This window comes from Triplophysa rosa, linkage group LG15 (assembly GCF_024868665.1).
Source record: "Triplophysa rosa linkage group LG15, Trosa_1v2, whole genome shotgun sequence".
Taxonomy (NCBI): Eukaryota; Metazoa; Chordata; class Actinopteri; order Cypriniformes; family Nemacheilidae; genus Triplophysa; species Triplophysa rosa.
Window position 1 is genome coordinate 4,093,675 of NC_079904.1, and position 19,740 is coordinate 4,113,414.

A 19,740-nucleotide genomic window follows, 5' to 3' on the forward strand; every position below is an offset into this window, starting at 1 on the left:
AACATCTCCGACCTCAGCGGGTCAACATTTGATCAGCGTGTTTAACAAAAACTGACTAGTAAAGTCACCGGGGAAGCAGATCGGTATGAGCTGGAGTCTGAAAATGTCAAAGTGGCTCAAGATCGATTCCATTAAAGATCTGCTCTGAGTGTGTGTGTTGAGCTCAAGGTACAAGCCTAGCATATTCCTATAAAACAAGCATTAATCTGTCATAAAAGAGAGAAGCTGCAAGACGCGCTATTCGTTTAGCCACAATTTTGTCCTTTGAACTAGCAAATCATAAATCAAGCTTGTATTTTTATGATTACACTCATAAATAACACTCGGTAGTGTCCTACATTTCGATGCCGTGGCGGTATTGTTTCTTTCTTTCTTTCTTTCTTTCTTTCTTTCTTTCTTTCTTTCTTTCTTTCTTTCTTTCTTTCTTTCTTTCTTTCTTTCTTTCTTTCTTTCTTAAAAACAACACAGAGCTCAGAATGTGAGCCACTATATTTGAATTTTCTTTCTATGTGCCTTTTGATCCTCAAAGAGCTGAAAGGCCTGATGTGTTCAGGACAAAAGCAAAATCCTGAATTTGTTCCAACATGTGTTTACAAATGTGCTTTTGGCACACATGTGAACTTTTTGAAGTCAACACGAAAGGATTTAAAACCCGTTTTACTACTGCAATGTGACACACGTCGTCTTCTGAGCGTTCAGCAACAATCAGACAGCATAAAACTGTACAAAACAAAAAAAAAATCTAAATCTGTATGTGAAAATGCACATTACCCGCTGTCCAGGGGCATTTACCTTAATGTTATTCTCTGCTGTGATGAGCGAGGCCTGCAGTTTGTGCGATTTCTCTCTGCTCTCTCTGGCCTCGTCCTGCACGCGCTTCAGCTCGCTGCGCAGCTTTCCCAGCGTCTTCTGCAGCGCCGCTTCCTGCGCCTGAAACTCCTTCCTCAGCTCCGCCTCCGTCTTCTTCCAGGCCAGCAGGTTCTCGGCGGTCATCTGTTGAGTGCGCTTCATGGCCTCCAGTTCACGTTCGTAGAAAGCCTGGGCTTTATTGAGCTTGGCCTCGTACTCCTCCACCAGACGCTTCTTGTCCTGTTTCAGTTCCTCCACCCTCTCGCTCAGTGAGTCCACCTCGGCTTTATGAAGCTGTCCCAGCTTCTCCTGGTCTTTGCTGTAGTGGGCATTCTGGCTTTGGTGTGAACGAAGAAGTTCTTGGATCTGCAAAAGCCACAGTTATTTATTCGCTTTTGTTTGCACAACACGATTGCTTGACAAGGGCCGTTTTATTCAGTATGTCAGTGTATTTTGTTTTGAAAATGCAAGATGATTCATCGATATTTTTGGTTAGTTTTCTTGGAAGAGAAAGACTGTACATAAAAAAAAAAAACATTTGTAGTTTGGAGTACTGCGTTTGGCAGCATCTGTCATATCATGCAAAAATGTTTTACTGCACATTTGAACCATTTTAGGAGTACAGGGGTGTCACAGCATACTGATATTGTTAATAACCGTGATACTAAAAACCACGATATCGTATTCTACACATTTAAGAATTTTAAAGAGTCACTATGGTTGCAAACTCTTTCTCTACTTCTGTGCACTTGTATTTTAATTCATGACCAAATAAAAGACAAAACACAAACAAAATGAAAGACTGAGTGATTAAAAAATTTGACTGATAGCATCATTTATTTAAAGAAGATATTGTGATAATATCGCCACCGTGCCTCCTTTGGCTGCGATAACCATGAAGAGAAATTTGGATATCGTGATAGACCTAATTAGAGTATTTTTAGAGGTAGAAATAAACAATAAATAATGCTTATAGGCTACAAATCATTAAACTCAAATAATGATTTCATGGGGTCTTTTTTAGCAGTGTAGCCTAGAGGTCAAAGTTCTGACCCGGCCAACCAAAGTTTTGTTGGTTTCAACCCCACAAATGTATTACACAAGCGTCATACAACCTACAAATGAATCATTTTTAAGGTGATTATTAAGGTTTAAGCTCCACACACCTCTTGTCGATGGGCAGAACGCAGCTCCTCCAGAGCCTGTCGTTTCTCTTGTTCAAACTGCGCTTGCAATTGTCCGAAAGAGCGCAGCTTCTCCTCGAAAGAGCGTCGCATTTCCTCCACCTCACGCGACATGGTGACTACGCGCTGCGTGTGCTGCGCCTCCGTACACAGCTGCATGTCCTCTACCCGCTGACGGTACGTCTCAAACTCTGTCAGCGCCTGCTTCTTCATTCGATCGTGAAGTTCCATGGACTCCTCCAGGGACTGAATGCGACGCTTCAGGTCCATCTCGTCGCTGATCTTGCTTTTGTACTGCATGATCTTCTCCCGCGTATCCGACAGGATCTGCTGCACCTCCTCCTCGTGGGCCTCCTTCAAGGTCTGGATAGCTGCTTCGTGCTCGTCGTTCTTGGTGTTGAGGGCGTAGATCACCTAGAGGTCAGAGAAGATGGAGAATTGTGAGATCGACGTTGAAAAGTGGTAAAACGATGCTACGTCAAAGAGGATAATCTCATGAGGTACATCAATCTAGACACATCTAGGGAAAGGGACCCATGTTTCCTCAGTGAGTATGACTTACATCATTGATTAAAAGCTTGAAAAACTTTTTCCAAGACAAGCACTATTAAGTAAATAGTATTTTGCTGATACAGGGCATTTGTGCTTAATGCATTATATATGTAAAGTCACACAAGGGATGGACAAACATGAGCTAGCTTTGATGTTCAGGCTTTTAGATTTCCGTCCAGTGCAAATATAGAAAACGTGATAACTACAAGCTTTTTCTATAATCTAATTTTGGGAAATTATTTTCACATTACAGAATAGAAGGAAATTCAGACAAGCTTTCTATTTGTATTATAATCTGCATTTTAAATTAGCATTATCTTAGTGGCTCTCAACTGGTTGTACTCCAGAGCCAGATTTTACATTAGGCAACACATGAGTTTCATACAAATAGTAAAACAAATCTTAAAATATTGATGGATTTCAGTGTTTATTTCAACAATGTTAAAGGAGTTCCTGTAACTTAACCGGATAAACATGACGCTAACTACATTAAGGTTATGGGTTTGATTTAAAGGAAACACAGAATGATGAAATCAATTCCAAATTGCACTGCAAGACACTGCAATAAATATAAAATTCAACAAAATTTAGCTATGAATCCGTATTTAAATACAAACACGCTATGTCATGCATTCTGACTTCTTTACACTGCTGAACGTGCCGGCTTCTCACGCTTAACATGGTCAACTTATTAAAAAACGAGTTGGGCGTATTACATAGTATTTCTGTGCTTGATACGCTCCCCCAGCACTCCAACTTGTTGTGGAAAGTTTTTTAAAAGTCTCGATCCCTGTTTCGTAACAGGGATCCTATTCCTTTTATTGGGCAATTCTCCCGGAAAAGCACGGCACCCACGCGCCAACCGACGAGCGGCATCAAATACGTCATCAAATAACAGATTATATTTTATTTTTCCAACACCAATATTTCAAGACACTTGAAATATGCTGCACGAGACGTGTGGAGTTTCAGTTTTTGTGTCTTCTTGAAGCTTGTGATGAGGATTCCCATTCACTCTTATCGTAAACAGAAAACCACCAAAATAATTTTTTTTATAATTTAGTTCCAAAAGGTATAGAAAGTTAGAGAGTGTTTGAACGACACGGGTGAGAAAACAATGACCAAACATTCATTTTTGACAAACTATCCCTTTATCGCATTTTATCTTGCATTGTTTTGTCCATGCTGATAGGCCTGTTTTACCACGTACAATATTATAGTTTGTTGAATGTAGTCGTTTCAGTCAGCACTTTCCATGCTGTTAAAAACCACCACTCCTAAAAGATTATTTATTTGTTTTTATTGCACGAACGTATTTGCTAATCCACTGTTTTTGTTTAAGAAGCTTATCGCAAACAGTCAAACACGGGCAGAAAAACCAGAGAACGTTCTCAGACACGTTTGAATTTTTAATTCCCTCCGTTTCCAAGGAGAGAACACGAAAGTCTTCAGCAATGGGTCTGAGATTGCCTTCATAAAAAAAAGCCCTACAACTTTAGATCAGAAGTTTTATTATTATTATTTATTATACAACAAAACCATAAAACACCACATAAACAGCTCTCATAGCTCTGGACCAAAACTATTCCCACGGTTTATTATTGGGACACAAAGTGACCTTCGGCTCCAATCCTCACGCTTTGTGTGTCTTCCATTTCATTTCCATAATTGTCTAGACATCTGATTAGGTGAGAGCCGGCCCGGCCACCTGAGAACGACAATAGAGTTATCTCCATAACTGTAAAAAACTGGGACTCAGCTCTAAGGTGGCTTTCACACTTGAAGTTTAGTTCGGAACGGGGCGCAGTTCGCATGAAAAATCGCTAATGTAAAAGCTGTCAAGCGAACCCGGGTGCGCACCTGGCTACCGAACCCGAGTAGAAAACACAATATATTGATCCGTGTTCTGTTTTCTGTCATGCGCAGTGCACATTTTTGATGACGTAAGACGAACGCAAATCTGAAAACGCCCTAAGACACATGTGCTACTCTCATCACATACAGCCAGATCTCCTCCAGGATCGACCACGGAGCACATTACCACATTACTGTCCAGTTCTCTTTCATCACACTGTTCACAAGACACAAAAAACAATGATAAGAGCAACCGTGGAGAAGAAAAATGTCTTCGGCACTAGACTGTGTTTGCTCTCTATCAGTCAATGTATCTCTATTCCCGGAGCCCAAGCCGAGCGATGTGTAAAGGGGTGTCGTATCTGTTGTGGAATCACCTTTAATGCATGAACATCTTTACAATCTGTTTAAACAGCCCTCCAGCTCTCGTCTCCACCTTATCGGTACCGAAACATTAATTCCGATTGTGATCCTAACACAAGAGTTTTGTTCTCTCCGGTTCCATTTTCTTGCCAACTTTAGCTTGTAGTTCAAGAAGCCGCATTCACACCCTCTGCATGCATCATGCATCTGGAAGAACTCTTCATGGTACGACGTGTGAAGAATAACGCTAGCAATCTACCCGTGCAGCATCTACAGAGGGAGGAAAAAACACACTCCTGCAAGGCTGCTGGCGAAATGGAAGATGCTGTGGAAGAGCACATCAAAATTCAGGAGGCAGAGTGCCAGCCTTCACTTTATATCCAGGACGTTAAACACTCAGACTGACTGATGGTGAGAAAAATACTTCTGGAACGGTCTACCCATTTCCATAGTTATGTTAAGGTACTAACAATACTAACAGTGACACATGGCATGATGTGAATAAATGCTACAGTCAACATGTTTGTGTCCAAACAAACTACTGTGAGGCTATGTTTTTTTGACAGCAGGACTCTTAAAAACGCTGACAGAAAAGTTGTACATATGATAGCTTGTTTTGACCAAAATCTGAGGCACCATCACATACATTTTGCGGATAACACAATCCCAGAATGCACTGCAGTGAGAAAAAAATCTGTCGTCTCAAACTCAACATTTTCTAGTGACTTGTTGCATTTACGTTGCCGCAAGTGATACATTTGAAGAATACAGAGAAAGGTTGGAATCACTTTAAGGACGATTTTTCCCAGCTGATCAACGATGAAACATTGACAGCCAAACAAAAATTTACAATGTTACTTAAAAGTATAGTTCCACACAAAAATTAAAATTCTGACATCATTTTTTCACCTTCATGTCATTCAAAACCTGTACATGACATGTGGTTTTGTGGAAACAATTGAAGTCAATGGGGGTCCGTAATATTTGCTTACCAACGTTCTTCAAAATATCTTCTTTTGTGCTCTGAGGATGAAAGAAAGTCATACAGGTTTGAAAGTGAATCAACGATGAAAGAATTTTTTTGGGGGGGTAAAGTATACCTTCAATGTAATGAAGTAATGTAATGCGCTTCATTGTAATGTAATGACAGGACACAATTTTTAGCAAATTAAAATTATTATTCAGAAGAATCATTAGAAACCACACTTACGAAAATAAATCATGGTGTTAACCATAGCAACCATTGTATTTATAGTAATATCACAACAGTCCCAAATTTACTATGGTCTTACCACAATAACCATAATTTAACCATGGTGTCTGTAGTAAAACTGGTCATAGAAATGGTAATTAATCTGCCAAAAAACATGGTTTCTACGTTTAACTATAATTAAACCGAAGGGCATAAAGAAAAATGTGGATCACTTATAAGGGCCTATTTCTGTCTTAGACACGTACTGTAGGATGCTTTGACAATTGATAGCAACCCTGCTAAAAACAACAATATAGAAATTAAATAGAAACCATCACAGAAATTCCAATGGTTTCCATTAAAATACCATTATGAATGATCTTTTTCCATTGAAACCATTACAAAGTTCTTTTTTGTAGTGTTTTGGGCAGTATTTCAATAAGACATCCCACCAATAGAATACATCACATACCAGTAGACACCATTAAAGTTTCCATTAAAACCAACACAATTTCCATTATAACCATAAAATCCACTAAATTTTCGATTGTGTTTTGGGAGGGGTTCTATAGTTTTTTCAGCAGCTAACCAACCGCACTGGCTCAATTTTTTGTCATGAATGTGTCCATTTGGCAGTCAATGAGATTTCTGCCCACTCAGAACTGGAATATGCCAAAATCCACCAACTCCCACAATACTGGGAAATTTTAATCACGTCGTACGGTTCGAGATTCATTACAACTGTTCTACCATCAGTCAATACGACCAAGACCGTGATAATGATAATTACAGCCATTTGCAGTGGCGTGGAGAGAACACCATATTGATCAGCGTGTAAAGAATGTCTGTGAATTGGTCCAGATCACCTCAGAGCGACAGAGGGGCTTATTGTTTAGCGTCAATCAGTCTGTTTCACAAGCTTTTTTGAAAAAATCCTTTTGAAAATCACAGTTGATTCTGTTCTCTCTGGCACATGGGTCCAAAGATATCGGTCTATTATATGCATACTTATGAATATGCATTGAGTTAGGAAATAAGTTCTAATGACGTTGAGGGATAATTAGTGTAATTATATGCATGGCAAACGCACAGCACACCTTAAATGAGAGGTAATTAAAAGAGCTGAATAAGAACGACATGGCATGAAAACTTGGATAAGAACAACTTGGTGCTGAAGACTTTCTTCTATACTGTTTATATTAATTATAATTAAAGGCTCAAACAGGGTTTTGTTGCTTAAATTTTCTGGGGTACAAATGTCTGCTGCCAGCAGCAAACCCAGATGTTGTGACTTGTATGGTTAAGCGGGTTTTTACTAATTACAAAGGTGGTTGTCGCTTCTTAAAGTGATCAACTTTCTTATATGCAGAACACAAAAGAAGATATTTTAAAGAATGTTGGTAACTGAACAATGGCGGTACCCATTCACTTCTATTGTATAGACACAAAACCCATGCAAATGAATGGGCACCGCTAGGGATGTTGCGGCGAAATTTTCCCACCGGTTAATCGACGTGTACCGGTGACACCGGGGGTGAGAGGTTTGCTATGCTATTGGGTGGTCGAAGATGCTGCCGTGCACATGACGCATTTTACTTTCAGTTTTTCAGGAACGACAATTGCTTGAATTACCGGTGGGTTCAATATCTTTCTTAATAAAAAAACACACAAAACTAAAAAAAGTACAGCGACATTTGCTTATATTAAAAACAGACCTTACTAAACGAATAATCACAGCACACATAAAGCAAAAAATAAATAAGAAACGAAAATAAAAAAAACATTTTCGTTAGATAAGTTGCCTATATAACAAAACGAGTAATCACGGCACACACTGTGCAACAAATAAATAAATGAAACTAATAAGAAGGGAATATGAAACGAAAAACTTTATGTTAAATAAATAAATAAGAAACGAATAAGAAAGGAATACTAAATGAAAAAAGTTTATGTTAAATAAATAAATAAGAAAGGAATACGAAACAAAAAACGTTTATGTTAAATAAATGGCAAAGCACCGGCTTTTGAAAATTAGAACAAAAAGAAAATTAAAACTTGACCGTCTCTTGATGACAGTGCTTACATATTCTAATATGTTCTTTCTTTTCCAGAAAAGCCTCCGCCATCGTCTTGTCAGTCAGCACTTCGCTCTCCTCAGATGATGAATAAAACCTAACTTGTTCCGCTGACGCTGATGCAGCAGCAGCGTTCAGATGTGCCGACTGGTCTTTGACTAAACTAAATGATTTATTACTATAAAAATTAAATGAATTTTCTTTTTTGGGTGAACTATCCCTTTAACAGTCTCACAATATTATGCATTGACGTTTCTGATTCTCTACAATGTTTATTTTTGTTTCATATCATGTATAAAGCAGAAAAGAGAAGCATCTTTCAAGCATCAGCCATGAAGCTTTGGATAAAGGCGTCTGCTAAATGACTAAATGTAATGTAAAATGAAGCTATGGTGGTCTTAAGCATGCCATTATGATGTCACACATTTATACATAAATGTAAAAATACAGAAACCAGCCAAAGTGCCTGTAATAAATCACTCAACAAACTCTGTGAATGAATGCAAGATATAGTAAACGAACTGTGTCAACACTTCACGCTGTAATGACGGAGAAACGTAGCAGATGTTGGACTGTATATGAATGGGAGACACGAGGTGTTAATGACACCATTAGTGATGAACTACTACATCGTCATTTTAATATTTAAATTTGTGCTTTTAAAAAACATGCACACTTTATAAAATATACTGAAACTTTCAATGAATTTATATCTATTAAGAGAATCTTCATGTCTGGTGATTTGAAAATCTTTCTATAGTCAAATTAAATGAATATTCTGTCATACTGATACAATAACTACTTATGAATACTGATACTACAGTTCCTAAAAAAATCAGGACTGAAAATCAACAACAAAAAAACACTGTACATGTGCAAGGCAATCAATGACACGTGATTTATAACAATACCCACAGAGCAACAAGGCATTTCTGGAGGTTGAAGAAAGTGAGAAAATGTGAAACTTGAAAACAGCAGATGGCCAAAATGTCAGCCAGACATCATGGAAGAAGTGCAGAATGGATCTCTCTGATGTTGCACATCTACGGTTCACTGAAAGGAGATCCTTAAATAGACGGTTGGCAGATTTTAAATACCTCTGCCTGGATGGGGTTGGGGTATATTCACTTCTGCTTGTGGAAATTCCCTGAGAATTAAACGGCGAGTTGGCCAAAAAATGAAAATTCTTTCATCATTTACTCACCCTCATGTCAATCAAATCCTGTATATATGACTTTCTTTCTTCTGCAGAACACAAAGGAAGAATCTTTGATGCACATTGGTAACCAAACAACACTGGACCCCATTGACTTCTATTGTATGAACACAAAACCACCAAGACATTTCTGAAAGAGTCACAAAGACCTTTAAACCCTTAAACGAATGTAATGTGCTTGAATTACACTGCAATGAACTTAAAAAATACTATGGAATTGCTATTTTTGTACATCTAAAATACTACAACAATACCACTGCTCTTTTTGATATTTTTCATTAATGTTACAAGCTCAACACATGCTATCACAATATTACAATCCTTGTGCATGTTCACTGTACATACTGAAGTAATTCTCACCTCTTGTTAACAATACCAATCTATCAATATCGTTTCTGCACATAAAGTTCTGGCCGTACCGTGCATATTAAACACAGACAAGTGTTCGAACAGAGGATTTCTAAACATCTCCGGATGTGCCAATATTGCGAAGTGTGGCTCTCAAGCACAAGTGTTTGTTTTATCTGACACTTCCAAATTAACAATCTCAGCCTTTCACGGCTCCTTTCTACAGTAATCAAGTTAACAGACAAATAAACTTCTGTATCTCCCGGCTCAAGTTAGATTTTTGCCAAAGTCAGAACTGGCGAATCTAATGAAGTGCAACGAACTTTTTCCAAAGTTGCCTTCTTTCGACGCACATTTGAACTTGATCTTAAACGTACAGTATATGAACAAAAACCTTTTAGAATACCGAGCCAATAACCTCTTTAGCTTTATCTGTTTCTTTTTTCATTCCAGGCGAGCCAATGTGTGCTTTTGAAATAACAAATGAATTTCGTTGTACTTCAAGAAAATAGTTGGGTCACTCCCTTAGTTCCCAAGCTGTTATCTGCAGTCTTCCCGCAAAACATCTAATTTGGTTCATGCTCCTCCGGAGGACAAAAGAAGACAGAGATGGTGTTTAGACAGGGTGACAGCACCTGTTCAATGCCCCGAAACGTTTGCAACACCAGGCAACTTTAGATGAGATCTAATACAGGCACTGAAGCTTGGAGGTGCTGGCGGGGTTTGTCTGCTTTATTCTAAATCTCCAAGACAGTTTTCACCACGATTGCTTTCTACAAGGAAGTCAAGCATAAACATACGGCATGACAAAGATGGTATATCTGCCCTAAAATGAATCAGCTTCATTATAACCCACGTACAGACCACCGAGGAGTTGAAAACCTCTCCGGTGTCCAAACTGTATACCTCCTGTGGAGAAATGAGCCATCATCTTGCTCGGTTTACTCATAACCTCCTTACGTATCTCGCACACTTCTTCAACAGGAATCAAACCACGGACACCACCGGGTATTACGCAATATCGCACAGCCGACACCAAACCTCTAAGGAAGATTCCTGCAATAATTAGTCTGCGTTCGCAACTCTGAAAAAGTACCACCTGGTTTCTGAAGAAGAGAACAAAGAGTCAACACGTTGTAAGAAAAAGTGCTTCTGAAAGTTTCTTTGTGAAAGCGAGTGCCAAATGAGGGCGTAAGAAAGGTCGCAGCAAAGCTCGGTCTGTCAGTGAGGTCAGGACTTTGATGGGCAGTTCAAAAGAATAAAAAGAAGGCAATGAGAATGTTTTGGAGAGGAACTTGTTTGGAAGCCCTGAGGTACCCCGGGGAACGGCACACAACACCGAAATCAGCCTGAACTATATGACATGACTCATCTCATTGTGCGAAAAAATCTGTTATGAGTGTGCTGTCTTGTAGCTCAACACATGCATGCACACACAGAGATTTAAATGTTATATTTATTCACCCTCATGTCATTCAAAACCTGTATATGACTCTTTCTTCTGTGGAACACGGAAGGAGATGTTTTGAGAAATGTCTCAGTGTTGTTGTGTCCATACAATGGAAGTCAATGGGGGCCAATGCTGTTTGGTTTCCAACATTATTCAAAATATCTTCTCTTGTGTTCTGTAGAAGAGAAAGGCATACAGGCTTGATGGTGAGCAAAAGATGCCCAAAAAAATTTGGATAAAAAAGCCCGCATGAACATAAATATAGACGTATTGACCTGTTTTTCATGATCATGTTCCCCTTTCCCTGCCAGCGAAGCAAAATCAGTTCTTCCAAGCGCTCAAAGAGATGAGAAAAGCCACATTTAGTCCCATGCTCACGTCGGGCTCGCTGGAGAAAATAGCAGGGAACAGAACGGTGGCCAAATTGGAGTCTATAATGAACAGTGTGGTGTATTGGAGGTGCTTAAGCCATGGGCTTTATTCTAGTATGGTGTTCTAAAAACCGCTACTGAGGATTCATCTCGCCTGGTGCCAACAGGCTGTATAACGCCATCTGTCCACCTGCACATTCCTGGCAGGGACCCCAGTAAAAAGTAACGACACTTGACAAGGTTGCTTTCGTCCATTCGACTGACCCAAAAATGCTGTCATACCTTTAGGCCTGCAGGTAATGTTATCAAATTGCGGATGGCACTTTGTGTGTGTAAAATGAGTTTTTTGGGAACTTCTCCATTGCGTCAGAATTATTTATCACGAGATCAATAAAGCGCTTATCCATCTCGAAGACAAATAACAGGATACCTTTAGCTCTCCAGAGGAGAAAAACTTTGTATCCGGAAATGTTTGCGGAAAGACCACCTGACAAACCGTGCGGAAAATGAAGACACATATTTGCTCCGGTGCCTTCCACGGCTCAGAACAATCTCAAATGCAGGAGGTATGAAGGCCAGGTCCCAAAACAGAGCAACAGGTGCATCGACAGTCCTGTGCATCTGTTTGCCATGGCTCTTTCTCTAAACTCCCTGGACTCACCAATGCCTGAACCTCATTACAGAGTCCTGCAAACACAGACTAAAAAAAGACACAGAATTACAATTAAGAAAGTGAACTAGCGAGAAAAAAAGCACGGCCTTTTTAGCTGGCTTGACAATTGTGCATTACACATAGAACACTGTGTTATGGTTTCAATGGTCGCTGTGAGTATTGAATTTTAGTCTGAAAAGAATTCAAATGTACACAGACGAGTCTGAGCCACGATGTGTTTATAACTTTATATACTAAATTAAGGATGAAAATGATGGACTTGCTATCTCTCTACAGAAAAGCAGAAAAGGTGGATCATAAAAGTACAAATACAAAAACAGTTTTAATTCTGCACATTACAGTATATAAGAAATGTTTCAACAGCAATTTCAAACAACACCTCATTAGTCGGAGAAATGAGTTAATCAGATCAGATTTTTCACCTAGTGCAAAATAAGCGATTCTCAAAAGAAGTTGCCAGTGGTAACTATAGCAACAATTGACTGTTCAAGTATTTTCTGTTATGCTGAATTTCTGAATGGAACATTAATAAAATATATTTACTAGCAAAAACAGATAGCATTTTTTAATCATGTTTTTTATTGTTATCATGTTTTTATTGTGTTAGCTGTATTTATTTAAGTAGTTATTACTTCCAATTCCAAACAACCCAACTGCAGTTTGATTAATATTAATTGAAATGCACAGTAAAAAAATAAATAAAATAAAATCAGTGTTTTAAAATTGTGTAAAAAAGTGTTTTATTCATATTTTGAATTAGATTTAATTTTGTACATGTCTTTGCTTTCATTTTAATTGTAGTAAAAATAATTGCAATTATGTTGTGTTTTTGACTTTTTTTCTCCTGTATATCACTATTTTCAATATATTATATTAATTTCTCTTTAGCTTAGGTTTAGTTTTTATTTATTTCCAGTCAATAATTTTACTGCCTCAACTTGAACTTAGTTCAGTTTATTGCTAAAATATTATCTCCTTGGTTTAAATTGATCAAATAAGATTCAGGCGTATACGTTATTGCATCTCAATTAGCAGAAATGTTTGAATAGTTTTAGTTAACTTTCTTCTCATTCTTCACTTTATCATAGATTTGCACAGTACAACAACATCACAAAAAAAACCCTCTTTAAAATAGTTCATGTTTGACTAACTGTGTTTAAGGTAACAAAAGTAAAAAAGCGGCTGGGATCATACCGGTCAACATGCAGGTACCAAAATCCAGGAGACCTATGGCGTCCCTCTCCATGCGTTCACAATTGCGTTCCAGGGAGAAATAACATAAAACAGGTCAGGAATTTAGGAAATAGCAAAAAAGGAGGGCAGCGGAAGATGGGTGTGAAAAACGGGAGATTATGAGAAAACAGAAGTGTTGACAGGTATAGTTAAATTACAAATTGACCCCTGCAAATTAGGCTAAAATATACAGAAAGTTCAAACAGCGTTCCTTATACTCTAACAAAAAATCGGATTATCCAATCTTACTAAAGAGATGAATCATATTTATAATACTTTGCCTAATTATTGTTTTAAAGCAGTTCATACTTTCATCTTACCCTGCAGTTACAAAACCAAGTTCAACTCCCAAGTCAACACAATGAAGAGATTTCTGAATCTGAAACCTCATAACATATCAAAGTGACCCGTTCCCCTCCCGATGTGAATAATCGCTCAGCGCTGACAGCAAACCCACTCAAAACCAAAACTTCAACCATTCGCAATGAGTCAAGCAGAGTCAATCCCTTCAGGAATCATCGAATGACTCCGTCACATAGAAGCCGTGTGACCACGTTCGGTCACCATGGCAACTACATGATCATAGTCTTTGAAAGGATTCAGGATAGTGGGCTGAAAGCAGGGATGATTTGCTTTCCTTATAGAGGGTGCCATTGAGACAACAGTTCTAAAGAAAGAGTCAAGAGCGTCTGGGCTGGTTGCTGGGGATGCTTTGACTGAACTAAGATCAGAGACAGCAATGATCTTTTGGTGGTTTGCTCAGACCTGTTATTTATGAAGCACACAGCTAATGATCAGCCTCACAGAGACAGGGTTCGTCTTTGATGTGAACCTCTTTGTTCGGGGTTAAAACCTATTTTCCTCTGTGGATCTTGCTTTGAAAGACTCTGCTCAGATGGACAAAGATGTGACCAGGTACAGTCTAAGAGAAAATGTACCTTGGGAGAAAATTTTTGTTTAAAAATCCAAATGGCAGTGCACTTTATGACATTACAACAAGCACACTAAACTAAACTTTTTGTCCATGTCTGTTAACTTTGAGCTAGACTTTTCAAGCTCTTTAAGCTAACTTTTAGACAATGATCTGCTTTTAACAATCTTGAAGAAATGGCAGAGAATGCACATCTTACGCAAGCACCAAACTAAACCACAACCATAAAAAATACACCGATAAGCAACCTTAATTCTCTTTCATTTTTTATTTTTGAGTTCTGCAACTTCTGTAACATTTCTAGGTTGTAGGTCATCAAATATCAGAGGTGTAAAGAGTACCTGAAAACCACACTTGAGTAAAAGTACAGATACCTTGAAGTGAAAATTACTCATGAGCCAATATCCAATATAAGAATTAAATATGTTTATGGTAAAAACAAGCAAAAAATCTGTCCATGGGGTGAGAAAAGTAAACTTGAATTAGGTACTTAAGAAAAACCCCATGGACAGACTTTTTTGCATGTTTTACCATAAACTTAATTAATTCTTATATTCCTTTTTATAAAACAAGATTAAATATCTTAGGTCACCTTTCTTGTCAAGTTATTGTATATTGATTTAAGAAGTTTTAGATATTTTCACTAAAAACAAGACAAAAATGATTAGCAAGAATGTCATTTTTTGCAGTGTAATTGCATTAGTCGTTACAAATCTAGTAAAGAGCACATTTACTTATTCAAAAATGTGATCAAGTAGAGAAGTTGCTAATATCTTTAATACTCAGTACAACTACAAAGTAGCCAAAAAGATACTTAAGTACAGTAACTAATTACATTTAATCCAATACTTTACAACACTGTAAAATATAAATGTCTGCCTTTACTGTGAAAATGGGCCGCAAACTCATCTTGCTCACAAGGGTGCTGACCACTAACATCAAGAATCAAATCGTGCTTTTGTCAGGTCATTCCCTAAAAGAAAGACTACCGTTTACCAAAAACGTCCAAATCATTTCATTAGGAAATAGGCCTGTTGTCAACACAGATAGAAAAATGGCACTTGTCAGGCCATTTCATGTTGGCTCTAATAAGGGACTAGATGGAGGAATAAGTATTTCTAATGCGTTCAAAGTTCAGCACTCAGTTAAATGGATTTTGCCTGTCAGGGAAGAGAACAAGAGCTGTCTGAAAGCACGCTGAACTCTGTGAACTACAGACGAAAAGACAACAAGCCAAGCAAACAACTGACAGAGACTGTATATTCCTCATATTGGAAAAAAACGACTTAAGCTCATGTGATATTGGAGACATACAGAATATGACATGCAAGTTATTTTTTGCTCCGGTGGACTGTAATTGCCACATGTGATGAGAAACGAGGCAATTTGCACACTTTGTTTTCTTTCTGATTGGCAGTGCTAACTCGGAAATAAAAAGCAAGTTATCGTGACACCTAGGCACAGCTGTCTCAGCTAGAGAATAAAGTTGGGTACCGCACATTTCCAGCACGTCTCGTTCCTCCACTGTAATTTTCCTCTCTCCTATTTTTTTTTACTACATACAGTATAGAGCTGTGATTGCGATAATGTAATTTTGCAGCCGATAATTGCTCGTTTGCTTAATTCAGTAGATCAAACACACATTATACATAATGCAGCTGTTACTTAATGCAACGATTAAATGTTTCTTTGAGAATTCTACTCTGTGATGCAAAACATAAGGTATGTAAACTATCATCATAAAGTCAAAACGATGCTTCACGGTGGGATATCTTGAATGAATAAAGCTCTCCATCACTATAAGAATGTTTATATTAATGCAATGCATTAGGTTACCGAGGTCCTGTGGCAACACAAAAAAATGTATCAGGACATGCTACTGTATATAAATCACTGTCACAGCTAGTTTTCTACCTCACAGATCCATATATACTGTAATATAATGATGCTAAAGATATATATATTTAGATTTATTTTTGGCGATTTTGCCTTTTTTTGTACAGTAACAGTAAGAGGACCGGAAACGAAGTGGGTAAGAGAGGGGGTGGGATCGGAAAAGGACCACGAGCCGGGACGCGAACTCGCGTCGCCCGGAGCGCAACAGCGTCATATGTCGAAGCACTAACAACAAGGCTATTAGCTCCGACTGAAGAGATCTCTTCTTGCCATGGGCCCTGCATTTTGCTATTGTATCTTTGCACAAAATATATTGTTGGATTTGAATTTAGCATTGTTTTATTCTTTTGTCCACAGCTCTGTCTAAAAGTACCAGCTAATCTATTTCTGGGTCACAGCCTACCAGTTGAAAACCACTGCATTACAGCACCAACAAACTGCAGTAAAGAATGAAGGTGTGTGTGTACACGTATGTGAGGAGCCATGGAGAATGAAGTCACATGACTCACCAACACACAGCAGAGCTCTGTATTCTCACTTGTCACTAGCTCATCACTCACTCGTACGGCGTACAGGTCTGCAGTTAGCCTGCCCAACCTATTAACAAGTAAATGACTTAAAGGTCCAGTGTATGAAATTTAGCGAGTTTGCGAATTGCAACCAACGGCTGACACAGAACTAAGATGTCGTCACGCTTTCGCTTCTTTGCCGAAGGAGTTTTTACGTATTTACGAAATGCGCTCTGTAGATTTGTCTGTTTAGGGCTACCGTAGAAACAACATGGTGAATTCCCTGTAAGGGGACCCGCGGTGTATGTAGATAGAAATAGCTCATTCTAAGGTAATAAAAACATAACGCTTCATTATGTAAGGTATTTATACACCTCTGAAGACATAGTTATGTATATTATATTGCATTTCTGTCAATAGATCTTCCAAAAAACACATTGGACATTTAAAACCTCCCTGGGACAATTGTTTTTATGAGTGGTCAAACCCCCTCTCTGAGTCCAATGAGAAAGATATACCATAGAGACGCTTAAAGCAAAGTGTGTACATATAGGAAAACAATGAAAATTTAGATTACAGTAATGCACTAACAATAAAAAACTGAAGTCAATTGAGCAAAGCATTGCGTTGATATAACCATTAGGTAGCCTAAGCAGAATATGTAGAAAACTTGACAGGGACTGGATACATAGCAAAAAACATTTATCAACAAGAAAGTTCCTAAGTTGAAAGGATGACTTAAATTGAAATATCACACGTTTTTCTACACAAGCATTTGCATTAATGCTTTAACAAAAATATAAGCTTCACATTGTAAGTGCATTGCTATGATGTCATTATTGCATTAAACTAATTACAAAGAATTCAGCAACATCTACAGAGAATAAAACTAGTTTTCAAACCGTAACGTTGCTTTAATATTCATTACCTTTATTACAGTATTGTACATCTGTTGAACTCCAGGTGTTCCGTACAATATCACATTTGGCAGGTTTGTGATGTCACCGATTCATCACAAAGCAAGGTGCAGTTGGTTGATGCATGGGGGTGTGGCCTCAACAAAAGCATAGATGATAAATGACCCCTGGCGACAGCTTGCCAAATTTTGTTCAAGATAAAATCATGCTTCAGGCACGTACAACAGAATTTGGAGTAAAAATCACTGGAGGACAGACAGAGGATAAGTTTATATCTGCCTATGCTCCAAAACAGAACACAAACATCACTTCCAAACGAGTGATATACGCCTGCAAAAAGAACGAACAAAGAGAAATCATCCTTTGAGATTTATGTGGGCTACAGTGGAGTTCTCAGTATTTCTTCACATCAACAATCTCTTGCTGCGGGCTCTGACGGAGGAAAGCATTATTCAGCATCACATCAAGAGGATCTGGCAACAAATGCCAAACCTGAAGGTGGAATGCCCACCGAATACCGTGTCTAATTTGAGTTGCTAAATCCGGAAAGCGGGAAGAATCCACCGGGATGAAAACTGGAGCTAGAAAAAGTGCCAAGATGCAATTAAGCAGAATGTAGCAGGGAAAACGTGGTTTGAGATCTGGGCTAGTAACTCGAAGAGTGTACGTCATTGAGCTTCTAACCAAAATGATTTAACACACCTAATGTGATGTTCCTGTATCAACATTCCTATTGGTTTTAAAACAACATCCCAATCAACCAATCATTTCCTTTAGATTTGAAGACCACGTTTAAGGCTACGTCTAAATTTCTTTAACAAGAATGTTGTTTCAAAAACACGTACTTGCTGTGAATCCGTTTTAACATGACCACTAGATGGTAATGACACCCACAAACCTCCTGAGAGAACAACCAAAAGTTTGGAAAGCTTGACTAAAATGCTTTTTAAAAATCTCAAGGTGCATGTTTGAATGTCTGAAATGACTTTTGTAGACAAAAATATAAATGTACCAGCATATCAAATTGTCTTCATTACAAAACAACAATTGTATTTAATTTAATCAAAAAACATTTTTGAAAAACGGATGAGCAAATAATGAAGACAAACCTGACAATGAGAGCCCCAAATAAAAAACTTCCCCAGGTAAGACCTCAAGAAGCTGGCTTATAAAACGATTATGCAAATTACGTCGAAGATGCTAAAATGTAACATAGTTTGGATTTATTTTAGAAGCTTTTAGTCACAACATAATTCCCACAGTTACAACTATCTGACTTCATAGTTTTGATGAGTTTACTATTATTCTAAAAGGTGACAAAAATCTAAAAAACGAATGATAGGCTAGTGTAGTTAACATCTAACTTTGCTTCAAGCAAATGTTTTCGAATCTTGTTTTAGTGATATTTGCCAGACAAGACATTTTTTGCAGTAAAGGTGTGTCTTTAATAAGGTATCCACCATACAGGTGATTTACAGTACAGATATGAAAGACACACTCCCTCTAGATTAACCCAGGGTTAAGTGCCTTGCTCAAAGGCACAACGGTATAACCCATGGGTTGAATCACTCCCTGGAGACGTGAACCAACAACCTTTCAATTACCACCATTCTTAAGCAACCAACCTTCCAGGGAAGGAAATCCACCTCCAAAGAAAACAAAAAACCTTCTTTGGCTTCCTTTGTCAAATCCTGTCTAGACCAAAGCCAAAAAAGTACCCAAAAACCAACAGTTGATTTGGGTGTCAACTGCAATTGTAATCTTGAGGCTCCTTTAAAGTAGCTGCCTAGAAAGGGGCGAAAATTCATTAGAGACATAAAGAACCGATAACAGCATTGCCAACACCATTGGGACACACACACGGACAGAAATCTGTTTTTAATCTGCCCAACAGTGCCATAACCCAACGACCTCATATTCATTTACAGAAGCAATGGATCTTCATCTGAACCGAGTCTGTGAGACCTCAGAAGCGTTTACCTGCTGCCCTTTCCGGTCACACTCATTACCTTCTGGTTTAAAACACCTGAGGAAAGCAAAATATCTTAATAGTCCAAGCGGAAGCAATAAATTGCAAATAATAGACAAAGCCTTGCAAAAAGATCCACTGCAGGCCACTGTGCCACA

At 38.2% G+C, this 19,740-nt stretch overlaps 1 protein-coding gene across 2 annotated transcripts in view; it reads right to left on the reverse strand.

Moving 5' to 3' along the window:
• The window catches only part of fam184ab (family with sequence similarity 184 member Ab), an 86,102-nt gene that overhangs the window by 58,093 nt on the left and 8,269 nt on the right, over nucleotides 1–19,740 (reverse strand). For both annotated transcript variants that reach the window (XM_057352970.1, XM_057352971.1), the window contains exons 2-3: nucleotides 2,016–2,447; nucleotides 793–1,215 (exon numbers count right to left, since the gene is read on the reverse strand). In XM_057352970.1, the coding sequence (XP_057208953.1) occupies nucleotides 793–1,215; nucleotides 2,016–2,447 (855 nt within the window). The remainder of the gene's footprint in view (nucleotides 1–792; nucleotides 1,216–2,015; nucleotides 2,448–19,740) is intronic.